Source organism: Alosa alosa, chromosome 20 (assembly GCF_017589495.1).
Source record: "Alosa alosa isolate M-15738 ecotype Scorff River chromosome 20, AALO_Geno_1.1, whole genome shotgun sequence".
NCBI lineage: Eukaryota > Metazoa > Chordata > Actinopteri > Clupeiformes > Clupeidae > Alosa > Alosa alosa.
The window spans coordinates 29,750,661-29,764,638 of NC_063208.1; the positions used below are offsets into that span (position 1 = coordinate 29,750,661).

At 40.3% G+C, this 13,978-nt stretch overlaps 2 protein-coding genes across 4 annotated transcripts in view; one reads left to right on the forward strand and one right to left on the reverse strand.

Moving 5' to 3' along the window:
* trit1 (tRNA isopentenyltransferase 1) overlaps positions 1 to 2,909 on the reverse strand; it is a 45,773-nt gene extending 42,864 nt beyond the window's left edge. For all 3 annotated transcript variants that reach the window (XM_048229016.1, XM_048229017.1, XM_048229015.1), the window contains exon 1: positions 2,745 to 2,909. In XM_048229016.1, coding sequence (XP_048084973.1) covers positions 2,745 to 2,903 — 159 coding nt within the window. In that variant the 5' untranslated portion in view covers positions 2,904 to 2,909. The remainder of the gene's footprint in view (positions 1 to 2,744) is intronic.
* A 100-nt stretch (positions 2,910 to 3,009) lies between these two features.
* The window catches only part of LOC125285007, a 30,567-nt gene continuing 19,598 nt past the window's right edge, over positions 3,010 to 13,978 (forward strand). Inside the window, exon 1 of the mRNA XM_048229188.1 lies at positions 3,010 to 3,366. Within this exon, the coding sequence (XP_048085145.1) occupies positions 3,010 to 3,366 (357 nt within the window). The remainder of the gene's footprint in view (positions 3,367 to 13,978) is intronic.

Below are 13,978 nucleotides of genomic sequence, written 5' to 3' on the forward strand. Positions count from 1 at the left end.
GTGACCATTTTAAATGAATGAGTCTAGTGAGTCTGATTTACGTTAACAGTTTCTTTATGATAGATTAGGACAGATTTATTTAGCATGGATTGTAGCCTGCTGTCCACCAAACAAAGATGGCAACAAGCAGCATAAGCGAAATAAACAATCAGAATCAGAAGCTTTATTGGCCAGGTTTGCGTAAACAAACAAGGAATTTGACTCCAGTTAATTTTTGCTCTCAAAATACGCTCACTTAACATATAAAGAATAAAAACAGAGGAGTAAGAATAGTATGAGCAGTAGGATATAGCTGTCTATAAATATATTTACAGTATGTACATTTGTAAATAAATAAATAGCACATTATGGGTGGGATAGAGTAGTGCAATTGGGTCAGTAGGACTGTAACAATAGACCAAACTCACGACTCAACTTACTTCTATTTTTATCTTTTATTTTATGAGATGACTATAATTTTAAGAACCTTTTTGTTTGTGAAGTGAAGTGACCTTGGGTGTCATGAAAGGCACTTTAAATAAAATGTATTAATTTTATTATTATTACATTATTATATCCTGATATAAAGAGAGAATATATTGAATTTCTGCAAACTTTATGCAGATTGTAGCCTACTATTACAACTCTACCTCTTTAATTCAGCTGTCTGGTTGGAAATATTGTAAAAAAAGTAGCATAGTTGGCTAGTTTACCATAGTCTACTGGTTGTACTGTTCAGTTTCCCCACGTGTGTTTAAGTTTCAAGGTAGCCTAATACTTTTTCTCCTTGGGACAGGCCCTTTCGAGCCCTTTCGGATAACATTGGTTTTGAGATGATCAGTCAACTTGAATGCATGAGTTTTAAATATAAATATAGTGCAAGGCAGTTCAGTGCACTGATAATGTAACAATATTGTAGTTGTAAGATTGAAGTATACATGAGGTAGATGAGCAGAACAGTGTTGACCGACTTTGTTCAGTGTAAGGGCTATTTCTGAGCGTTCAACACTGTGACATCTTGGAGGAAGAAGCTGTCTTTGTATCGGCTGATTTTGGCAAATAGTGCCCTGTATTGCCTACCAGAGGGAAGGAAGTTCATGAGTGTTGTAGCCCAGTTGTTGTTGTGTGTTGCTGGTGTAGTGTAGCTCTGTACCTCGCACTAGTTGGGGTTAAGTAGCCTAGTATACAAAACAAACTCCATAGGGTTTCTGTTTCAGTAGATACATGTGATTTGTTTGCATAGTGTTTTGTTAACACACATTTTGGTCATTTATACTAATGTTATCTTCCCTGTATTTTTTTAGTCCAGATCGTCCCGTTATCATTATATGCTCCAAGACCAAAGTCAGCGCCCAATTCACTTCTATTGTAGCTGAAAGGTCATGAGCAACAGGCAGATGCAAGACATAGTGTACGAAAAGGAGTAAAATGCTATGTTGTGTTTCATCTGAGGGGGCACTAAAATCTATTTTTTATTGTAAATGTTTATTTTGGTGTTCCCAAAACACCTGTAACTACATGCATTTATTCTGTTAATGAGACTTGGGACAATATTTTTGCATGTTTTTACTGAAACTAGGGACTTCTATAAAACCAATAAGACAAACTGTTACAAACTTTTAATGATTGAATCATACTGAGAACATGTTTGTCTTCCATTCTACAAAGTTTAGTGAGGCTAGGGATAATACTTTTTAAGATATAAATGTCCAAAAATGCCCTCCAAGATAAGGCCTTTTAGAGAGTGTAAACAATCAAGGGCAAAAAGTCTATGAAACCAATAGAACAAAAATATTTTACAGGATTTAGTTATGGAACCTAAACATTGTGTAGACAAACTTTGAGGAAAATCGGAGTCGGTGCTGCAACCATTTTCCTGGATTTTTTCTGATTTGACACGGAATGACCCAAATATACTGGGCAAGTTTATTTAAAATTATCTTCATCTAAATAATGCTGCTCTGTGTATTAGCCTACCATACACTATGGAGTACAGCCAGCAATAATATTCAATACTTCCATGATGGCGCACATTTGGAAATTCACGTTTATGAGGTCAAGTTTGTGACGTCAAATTTATTACGTTGGTGGATGCAATATGCTAATTATTATACAGTAGATAATGGTTAATTTATATGTACGCATCATATTTTAAGTCTAGACTTAAACCCACCTGTTTGCTTTGGTCTTCCCAGCTTCCTAACCCTTCTTCTGTTGCCACATCTGTAACTTTGTATTTAATGTCCCCTGCTGTCCACTGTTGTTGTTAATCTGTGTCTACCTGTAGGTCTCATACTGTATTGTTTACTTATTTTTATTTTATTTATTCATTAATGAAATCTGTGTTTAAATGTTCTTTATAAATAAATGTTACTTGTGTTGAACACAAATTAAAGCTATTGGAATGCAGATCACCCTTGTTTCAGTTGTAAGTTAAGGTTAAAGGTTTGATCGAGACTTTTTGCCCTAAATAGCCTGTCATACATTTTCCAAGTCCCACAAACCAGAAGAGTGCTCATCTGGGGAAGTGTTGTCAAATTATGGCAGGCCAAATTAATACCACCACTTACCACTGGTGGATATGTCCAGATAATAGTTGAAAAAGTAGGTACATGTAGAAAAGGTCGATTAATATTGGCTGCCACACAGATGTCAATCATAGCCAGTAAAAGGATGTCAATGCAGTCATGTAGTGTGTCAAAAATGGACCTGGCACCGTCGAGTGCTGACATCTTTTCACGTAGTCGCTCTCTGCCACTTCTTACCTGCATAGAATCAGCACTTATTATCTCGCCTTGCAGTCGTTTACCGATTTCAATTGCCAGTTTAGATTTGCCAGTGCCCGTTGCTCCAAGAATCACAACCAAGGGTGGGACGACGGTTTTCTTGAAAGCATTCTGCATGCCGAGTATGGAAGCCGCCATGACAGTTTAGCGCATGCGTATGGGTTGTGGCTAGATGGGATACAGCTAAGAACGGAAGTTACGTAACAGATAGTGAAATGGAGAGGATGGAAGGCGAAGGAGGGGAATGGCGGCATCTGGAGGAAAGGAGCGTAGACGTTTGTCTGTTGATCGTGAGCTACAGGCGGTTGGCAACAACTGGACTGTGAATGGTCAGAGGTCAGGAAATGACGGATCAGGAAGTGAGGATGGGGAGATGGATGTTGGACGCGGGAGTTTGGATGAGTGGAAAGTAATCAATAGGAAACGGAAAACTAAAGATAGAGACGAATCAGATTATAGTGACATTGATAAAGAAATAAAAACGGTGAAAAGGAGTGAAGATGAGTTCAAGGTGTTTATCAAATTGTTACAAGAGGGGACTACTTTTAACGAGTGGAGTCCAATCCAACTAAGCAAAAGTCTGCATAAAGACATTGGGGAGGTAAGGAGTGCTAAACAATTGAGGAATGGTTCTTTACTGGTAATATGTAAAAGTGATGAACAACAACAGAAAGCAATAAAGACAAATAAACTAAATGGACAGCGAGTGAAGTGTTCAATGGCATATGACAAAAACTTTGTTAGGGGTGTGATCTCTGGGATTCCTCTAAGTGAGTCAGTGGATTCAGTGAAAGAAGGAATACAAAATGTTAAAGTAAGGGAAGCAAAAGCGACTTAAAACAAGAAGGAATGGAGTTATATGTGACAGTCTATCAGTACTGTTAACTTTTGACGAAGCTAAACTCCCAGGAAAAGTCTTGATTGGTTACATGAGCTATGATGTCAAGGTTTACATTCCTCCACCACTGCAGTGTTTTAAATGTCAAAGATATGGGCATGTAGCGGCAATATGCAAGGGCAAACAAAGATGTAGCAAATGTAGTGGTGAACATGAATATGGAAAGTGTGAAGAAGGGGCAAAACTAAAATGTTGCAACTGTGGAGGAGAACATAGTGCAGCATATGGAGGTTGTGAGGCTAACAAAAGAATGCAGGAGGTACAGCGAATTAAAGTTGTCCAAGGGGTTTCCTATGCAGAGGCAACTAAGAAAGTCCCAAGAGGTGTAGGTGTACCGGTAGAAACAATAAAAGATGGGACTAAAGATGTAAAGGAATGTGTAAAGTGTGATCAACTAAAAGAAGATCGTTGATTGTGAGTAAAAGGTGATTTTGTGCTCTTCATGGCTGAGATAATCAATTGCTCAGCACAGACCACTAGTAGAACTGAAAGAATTAAAATAATTGTAAAGTCAGCTGAAAAATACCTGGATGCAAAGGGAATGCCTTGGGAAAGAGTAAGAGATATTCTTAATGATGAAACACAACAATCACAGTCATGGAGTGGGCCTGTATAATGGTTTTAATTATACTTCAGTGGAATGCTAGGAGTTTAATTGCAAACGGCCAAGAATTCAAAAAATATGTTGAAAATTTACAAGAGAAACCTAATATTATTTGTATACAAGAAACCTGGCTAGTGTCTAGGTTGGATTTTGTAATAAAGGGGTATGACTCTATTAGAAGGGATAGGGAAATAGGTAAAGGAGGAGGAGTTGTAATTATGACCGCCGCACAGCCGTATGGGTCATATAGGTTTAGTCAGATTTTTTTTTTTTTTTTTTTTTTAAGATGCCCAAATTTCCGTCAATGATTCCCGACACTGAAAGACCGGGTACACTAAACTTGGTGGACATGTAACCCCACATGGATAGCATGGAACCATCGTTTTTCGTTTTGATCTGTAGCCCCTCCGCTGAATTGGACCCCCTAAAGGAGGGTAGGGCAGACACAGTTTTCAGAATATCTCTAAAACCGTAGGGTTTAGGAGGACCATTTTTTTTGTATGTTGATCTCAAGGGGCCATGTCAACCCATTCCATAACCACTCATTTCATGTATAGCCACCTAGTTAAACACAAAAAAGTAAAAATGAGGTGGTGTAATTGAAGGTATCTGTGACCTAACATAGTCAAAATTGCACAAAATTGAAGTGTAGGATCATTATGACACCCTATGTATGCACGCCAAGTTTTGTGGAATTCGTTCATGGGGGGGCCACACAATAAATTAATTTATGTTACTATACACCAACTGGCCTGTAGGTGGTCGGAGACAGTTTTCTGTGAATATCTCGAGAACCGTAGGGGCCTAGGAGGTCCACCTTTTTTTTGTATGTTGGTCTTAAGGGGCATGTCAACCCATCCCATTACCACTTATTTCATGTATAGCCACCTAGTTAAAAATTATGAGGTGTTTTTCATCTCAATATCTCTGGCTGACAAGGTCAAAACTGCAACTTAAATTAAAAGAGTAGGATCATTATGACACCCTCTGAATGCATGCCAAGTTTTGTGTACTTTCGTTCATGGGGGGCCTTACAATAAAATAATTTATGTGTACATTTAGTGACGTGACACACCAACAAGGATTCCGGGACACTGAAAGACCGGGTACACAAAACTTGGTGAGCATGTACCCCACATGGATAGCATGGAACCGTCATTTTAGTTTTCATCTGCAGCTCCCCCCCTGGACTGGACCCCGAAAAGGAGGAGGGTAGGGCAGACACAGTTCTCTGTGAATCTTTTATGGTATGTTGGTCTCAAGGGCCCACATCAACCTGGCTCATAATCACTCATTTGTGATTTGCCCCCCCCCCCCCCCCCCCCCCCCCGGTAAAAAAAATGAAAATCAGTAGGATTAAAAAGAAAGCCAAAATAAATATTCATCATCATCATCATGGCTGCATTTTCAGTATTTAGAAGTAGTCGTTTGTCCACTAGATGCATGATCGCTGCAGTGAGACGTAATTTTGTTGGAAGTTAAAAGTGGGTTGAAAAAACAATGGACGCTTCATACAAGGACTGTAATTTTTACCGCAGCTTAACATCTAATAAGGATAGGATGATGTTCACATGAAGTGTAATTCCCATTTCTTCTTGAAGCCTAAATAAATCTAAGGATGTTTCTCGACATGCTTGGTTTTACTGCAGGCACGCTAATCTTGTAATATCAATAAGGACCTAGGTAATGTTACCGTTAAGCGTTGGTTGAGTGATGGAGGCATTTGATTGATTGCATTTGTAGAAAACTATAAATGCGTTATACCAAGCAAATTGATAGCAGCACTGTTTGTATCTTTTGACTGTCATTTATTGCACGTGCTACAAAAATCATTCTGTGCAATGGAAGATTTACCAACGTTAACTCGGTCTGATACAGTTTTGCCTATACATGAGACTGAGACGCCTGTTTATTTTGTTTTTAAGTGCAGCAGGGTGTGAGAGGGGAATCGATGTGCTTTGATTACAGCTTGGTAGTTGTAGTCTGTGAAATTAAAAAAAAGCACGTGTGTGTGAAGTATCCAAACAATGACACCTTCATTTCATTATGGCTGCTTTAGCAAAACACCTTAAGCTACTGTGTAGTGGGTCCCATTTAGAAGTGGCTACTTCATTCGCTGGCTTTCCTTGACTCATGGAGCTGCGTGAATGTTATTACAACTTTTCTCGCCACGATATGACAGTTTAAGTCCCGCTTTGATACTGTAATCATGTAAGCCATTGGTTTCAAAGGAGATTTTTTTTTGTGTCGTTAAAGCATAGCCTATTGACAATTTATGTTGTCAATAGGCCTACCTTATAATCCTACCTGTAGCTTAGGGAAGCTAACAACTTTCTATTAGGATCTAGTTTGTTAGTTACCGTTTTTGTCATAACTCCCTGATGCATTTTTTTGCATTTAGAATAGCCAGAGCGTGTATATCTCAATCGAAAATTAAACAATATCGGTGCCTATGGACTAGGCTGGGTGAACCCAGCCTGATCTGCCCGCCATTTATTTTTTTTTGATTTCTTAAAAAGATTGAGCTTTGGTCTGATGAAAGCCAGACTAGCCATGGACCTCAGTTAAACAATGCAAGGGAACATGAATCAGCCTATATTTGCACTAACAATAACGGACAAAAGCTTTTCAACTTTGGCCCGTTAAAATGTGTATGAACAGTCTAGTTTAACAAAGATTTCATCAAGGCCCATTTGGACATGTCAGTTATTTGCACCACTGGTTAGATGTAAAACAGCATTTCGTTTCAGACTAGGCTACTGTTACTTAATTTGTGCATTAACAATAACGTTTCAGACTACTGTTACTTAATTTGTGCATTGACAATAAAGTATTACATGAACTAAAGATGACTAAAATCTTATGTAGAAGAAGAAACATTCACAAAAAATCCATCCATCAAAAAATGACCTTTGTTTTTGATAGCTGTTGAAAACGGCATGGAACTGACAGAGATGGTTTTGTTTATAAATACATAAAAAAATAAATAAATAAATAACATTATGCTGATACCTTTTGCTTTTTTCCCAAATACAATGTAGCCTACAGGTGTAAGTGACCTTTCATCAATCCAGTTGCAATGGATGAACTGTGATGAACTGCCCTACTTGTGATTGTTTAGAGATTTTAAAGGTTTTATAACAATTCTACATCTTTGGCTATTCTACAATCTATTCACCTTTTCAGCACCAGTAGGGTACTTTCTGTGCAGTCAAGACACACACTCAGGCATGCCAAACAAGCATACACAAAAGTTTCAAGAGTGGGGGATGGAGTAAAATATGGAGACAAATTGAAGTGTGATTTATTTTCGTGGAACGGATGTACAGGACTGAGCGGCGGTCATATTTTGTACCGCTATGCGGTACATCTAGTTTTTATACAAAGGGGACTTCAGTATAGAGAGGTAAAGAGGGGGAATGACTTGGAATACATTGCTACAGAAGTATGGACAAATGAAGATAATGTGACAATTATAAACTTTTATAACCCATGTAGACAAGTGGAGATAAGGCAACTGGAGGATATTTGGAAGGATTTGACAGGGAGAATTATCTGGTGTGGGGATTTTAATGCACATAGTACATGATGGGGAGAGAGGGATGATGGGAATGGAAATGTAGTCGAAGAATTTATGGAAGAGAAAGAGTTAGTATGTTTGAATGATGGATCTGGGACTAGAATAGATGTGGCAAGGGGTACAGAGTCAGCAATAGATCTAACTATTGTCACAAAAACCATTGCAGATAGATGTGACTGGGAGGTAGTGAGGGAAAGCACAGTAGGAAGTGATCATTATCCTATTAGAATTCAGATAGGAGTGGAATTAAGAAATGAACATGACATAAGAGAAGAGAGATGGATTTTAGGAAAAGCAGATTGGGGTAAGTATAGAGAAGTAAGTGATGAATTGTTACTATCTATTGAGAAAAATCAGGATATTGAGAAATTGTGTAATGAAATTGGCAGTGGAATAATTGTTGCAGCAGGAGTATCAATCCCAAAAACAGCCTAAGACGCTAACTAAAATAGTGCCATGGTGGTCTACAGAATGTAAGGAAGCAATTAAAGGTAGAAATAGAGCGTTTAAAGAGTTAAAAAGAACACATAATTTTCAGAATTTAGTTCAATATAAAAGATCTCAGGCAATAGTTAGGAAAACAATAAGACAAGCTAAAAAAGATCATTGGAAAAAGTTCTGTGACTCTATTGGTCGAACTACTCCAGTGGAGAGAGTTTGGAATATGATTAAAAAAATGAAAGGGAATGGAAGGGAATATGGATACCCAGTGTTGGTTGAGGGGCAAAGAACGATCACCAATAATAAGGAAAAAGCAGAGGTTATGGCTAAAACATTACCCAAGGTGCACAGCTCAGGGAATTTAAATCAAGAAAAAAAAGAGGTAGAGAAGTTACAATTGAAAAATATCGCATAATGTGTTTGACATTGAGGATAGCGAAAGAAGGGGTATTGGATGTGTTATTTGAAATCTGAACTCAATAAGGCATTAAGTAAATTAGGTAAGTCATCTCCAGGGATGGATAAAATCTGCTATTCCATGTTGGAGAACTTAAGTGATAAGGGGAAGGAAGTTTTGTTAAGTCTATATAATAAAGTATGGATAGATGGCTGTATTCCTAGAACATGGAAGGAGTCTATAATTATTCCTATTAGGAAACCTGGGAAAGATCTGAAGCCCGGGTATACCCTGAGGTTTCGAAGGCTATATCAAGCTAAGACATATATTTTATATTCTTAGGTTCAATGGGTAAATACACACAGATAATTAAATAATTTGCACAGATAAAAAAGTAATCAAAAACATTGCTTTATTATACAGGAGATAAATACAGAGAGGGACATGTTCAAATGTATAACTAAATCAAACAGTTAAGCCACAGGTTTTGCATGAACATTTTCATAGGATCATTTAAATAGTCATCATTTAAAATAGTTGGACGGTTACATTATGTAGGAAAGCAACCTAACTTGTTAGTAAGGTGGAATAGTGCTTAATTGGTGGACAAATCTATCAATCAGTCATGGCAAATTCTCATTGGTTTTAGGGGAGGGTCTTAGAAATGGAAGGAGAGAGATTATCTAGCCTCGTTGGGGATAACGGAGGATGAAGATGGCTATGTGTGCTTGAGCACCTTATTAGTTTACCAATGTCAGGATAATTGCGTAATAGGCTACCAGGGGTGAGTCGTTTAAGATAGAAGCATTTTGATTTTTGCATAGCCTCCTAGGTGCTTTGTTTTTTAATAGTTAAGGACGGTAACGTTATTTTTTTTCCCCACTGTACTACCGCCAGTAATGTTGTTCAGGTAGTAGCTTGCTAGGTAGATCACTTAGCCTACAGCTTACCCAGAAATTAGCTGTTTGTGTATGTTTATTGGTTTACAACAAGTAGTGTAGACGGGAAACATCGCTGCTCAAATAGCCACGAGTCACCAGAGCACTTTCGTGGTTCCTTTTGAGTTGGCCAACGTGGGAGCCACCCCACTGAATAGCGCTGCTAACTACCGGAAGGTTAGCAGTTCCATTCAGCCACGAGGGATTGGAAACTACAGTTGCTGAACGCTACACCGACGCCATGGGGTGCACACCAATGTCGCGGTGTTAAGTGAGTAACACTCATTGAGTGGACTAGTGAACTTTATCAGGCCTGCAACGGGGTTATGTCTGCCTTTTTTGTTTGTTTTATATGCCGGCTGTTGTAATTTTATTTGTTGTATATTATGTGCCTGTGCTCTTTGTGAGGGTATAACTGAAACTAGGGAGGGAGAGAAAACTATTTGTGTTTGACGACAGTAAATAGGATCCTTAGTAGAGCCTGTGTTTTTTTGGGAGGATTCCTGTAACAATCTTTTGCTTTGCTAGTATGTACTAAAGCCAGTATTGCTAGTTTCAGTGATTGCCCATAGGGGAGATGTGCTGTATATTTTTAGTTGTTGCTAATTATTCACTGGCGGAACAGCATTACTTTAAAGCAATGTGATTATTTCCTTACAAAGAGGCCTAACATTAGTCTATGTTCTAACTCTGAAAAACTTACCTGCATTTACCCTTGCTAGGGAAAATAAATTGCTTTAAATTATACTGTAACATGGGTTGCGATCTCCACTCACTTTGAATAGTAGATTAGTCAATTATCCAGGTGGCAACTATAGAACTCAGGTTTATGCCTTGTCGTGGCGGTAATCTCGACAAAAGGGCTACATAAATGGAGGCACCGCTGGGATTCTGTCAGGAAGGATAAATACTTTGCTTACATAACCAGAATTGAATATAGTTCATGCATGTGTGTTATTTCAAAGCCTTGGGCGAGTGTAAGTAATTTAGTAATATAGGCTAAACTCTAAGAGTGAGTGGAGAGCAACATATAGCAAAAAATAGAACACTAATTATATTGAAAGATTTAACTAAAACTTTAGTACATACAAGTCAAACTAGCAAACAATACAAAAGCTAACTTTCAAAATGTCTATTCTCGGTAACTGGTGTAAAGGTGAGGGGTTGGACCCTGAACATGTTATTGAGGTTACTGATATCCCCGACAATGTTGAAGTGGAAGATATTGAGAAAACTCTTGAAACTATAAAGGCGCTGGGGCGAGTAAAGGTGAGGATGAAGCTGTTTGACCCAGTCAAGGGACGTTTTGTTGCCTACTGCGTGTGCAAGGAGAAGGTCAACCCGCGGTCCATTCCCCTGGACGTGGTCCCAATGGAGGGAGCGGAACCATGGCCTATACATGGGATAGAAAATAATCCTGTGCCACCTACCAGTCCCACTGAGTCTCTTATAAGAGCCATGGGTGAGTTTTTTCAGAAGTCAATGCGGCCACCACAGGATGGAAATGCCTTTAAACGTTTGCGAGCCTATTCTGGCATTGTTCCCACCCCTGCTGGGGAAGAAAGCTTTGACACTTGGTTAGAGCATGCCTTACTTATGGTGGAAGAATGTGATTGCTCCACCAAAGAGAAATGTAAGAGAATAACAGAAAGCTTAAAGGGGCCTGCCTTTGAGATCGCTCAGGCAGTAAGGTCAAATGATCCAGATGCTTCCCCTCATGACTATCTTGATGCAGTGGAGAAAGCATTTGGCTGTCCAGAGACAGGGGAAGAGCTGTACTTTGCTTTTAGAGCATTACGCCAGAATACTGGAGAAAGGCTCTCTGAGTTTTTGAGACGAATAGAGCGACACCTTAACAAAGTGGTCCGCCGGGGTGGGATATTAGCACGCCAACGAGACCGTGTCCGCGTAGAACAGCTTTTACGGGGGGCAGTTCACTCAGATCTCATGCTGTTGCAGCTGCAGCTCTGAAAAGAAAGAAAACCCGCCTTCATTCCTACAGCTCTTAAATGAGATACGTGAGGAGGAGCAACAACAGTCAGTACGACAAAAATCCACTGCTATCAAGACAACCGTGAGGCAAGTGCGTACTGCAGATGATGAGCTTGCCATCACTGAAATGGACTCTCTGAAATCAGAGTTAAAGGAACTTAGAGCTTGTGTGTCCGTACTTGCTGCTCAACAGAAAAAAACTTCATCACAATCTGAGGCCCCTGCATTAAGCCAGGCTCAATCAACAGGCACTCAAAGTGATATGAGTGATCTACAGATGCAAGTATCTGAGTTGAAGAATCAACTGCAAGTGATGACCGTGAATCAAAGAGCCACTTTCGGCCACTAGGTGAGAGAGACAGGAGGAACAGAGATGAGGGAATGAATATGGCCAGCCGTAACCAGGTCAGTCATTATGAGAACCGAATCGGGCAAGTAGATAATGAGGATTTTTTCTGCTACCGTTGTGGGGAAGATGGGCATGTAGCTACCGCTGCTCAGCCCTGAGAACTCAGAAAAAGTTAAAACTAAATTGATCCATTCACTGAAGAAACTACAAAGTGGAAACAAGAGACTCCAAAAAAGGGAGGTGAACTGTATTGTTAAGAAAAGTGAGGCACATTCTTTGCAGCAATCCAGTCTTCGGAAGGTTTAGTTGGCAGGCCAACATTCAGTAAGATTATGATTGAAGGGCAACCCTGTTCAGCTTTGATGGACAGTGGCTCAACAGTCACACTCGTTTTTTGAGAGTTGGTACAGCAAGCACCTCTCGCACCTACCCATACACCCTATATCTAGCTTATCGCTTTTGGGGTCTGAGTCAGTCTTATTACCCATATAAAGGATATATTGCAATGGGGGTGTCATTTCGGATGAGGGTGAAGAGGCCGGATCTAAGATCGTACTGGCGTTAGTGTGCCCAGATCCATGTGGACCGACCAAACACCTGTCATTATAGGAACCAATGCCAAAGGTTTTCATTGGGGACCCACAGCTGACCACAACCCCGAGCATGATAATGATAGCGGAGCCCACACATTGCGGGTGCAAGTAGAATCACCTGAGTCAGTGGGTAGATTTATACGCCCTGGCTGGGCAGAAGATGAAGTGGGTCTTGTTAAGTGGATAGGTCGGGGGGCCACTCACTATTCGCCTGGGGGCACGCCAAGCCATATGCAGAGCTACAGTGAAGAAGTCATACAGCCCTGGGGTCTTGGTAGTAGATGCCCCTGCCTGACTGCCAGCTGGAGTGGTTTTGTCACCATGTGTGCTACTTCCTGTTGACTTGACCAGTGGGGACATACCAGTACTGTTACGGAACGAGTCCTTGAAAGTGAAGGCCATACCAAAGGGTGCTGTTGTTGCACAGATTTACAAAGCAGACATTGTCACTGAGATTCAGAGAAACCGTCAACCGTCCAGCCCGATTGACCCCAATCTGTTTGACTTTGGGGATTCACCAATATCAGAGGCCTGGCGAAACAGACTGGCCAAGAAACTGTCTCAGCTTAACTGGAGTGTTCTCGTTGGATGAATGGGACGTGGGCCTCGCAAAGGGAGTCGAACATCACATCCGGATGAATGACACACGCCCATTTAGAGAACGTTCTCGACGCTTGCCACCCGGGGACTTGGATGATCTACGACGGCACCTGCAGGACCTACTGGCTGCAGGGATCATAAAAGAATCCACGCCAGCCCATATGCCTCCCCTATAGTCGTGGCTCGAAAGAAGAATGGGAAAATTCGAATGTGTATTGACTACCGTACTTTAAATGCGAGGACCATTCCAGATCAATACACCGTGCCAAGAATAGATGACGCACTGGACTCTTTGAGTGGGAGCCGGTGGTTTACAGTGATAGATTTAAGAAGTGGCTACTACCAAATCAAGATGGCTGGTGTGGACCAGGAGAAAACTGCTTTTATATGTCCATTGGGGTTTTTCCAATTTGAGCGTATGCCACAAGGTATTACTGGGGCTCCTGCCACATTTCAAAGATTGATGGAGAAAGCCGTTGGAGACATGAATTTGTTGCAGTGCCTAGTATACCTTGATGACATTAATTTTAATTTTCAGAACATGAAGAACGTCTGTTTAAGGTTCTGGATCGCCTGGAAGACTATGGTTTGAAAATCTCTTTGGACAAATGCCAATTCTGCCAACCTCAGGTGAAGTATGTTGGCCACATTGTGTCCGAAGCGGGCATAGCCACCGACCCCGAAAAGCTAAGAGCCGTCGCCGAGTGGAAGCAGCCTACTGACCTGAAGTCTCTCCAGTCCTTTTTGGGATTCTGTGGCTACTATCGGTGTTTCATAGAGAACTATTCTGCCATTGTCCGTCCTCTGACTGACCTCACACG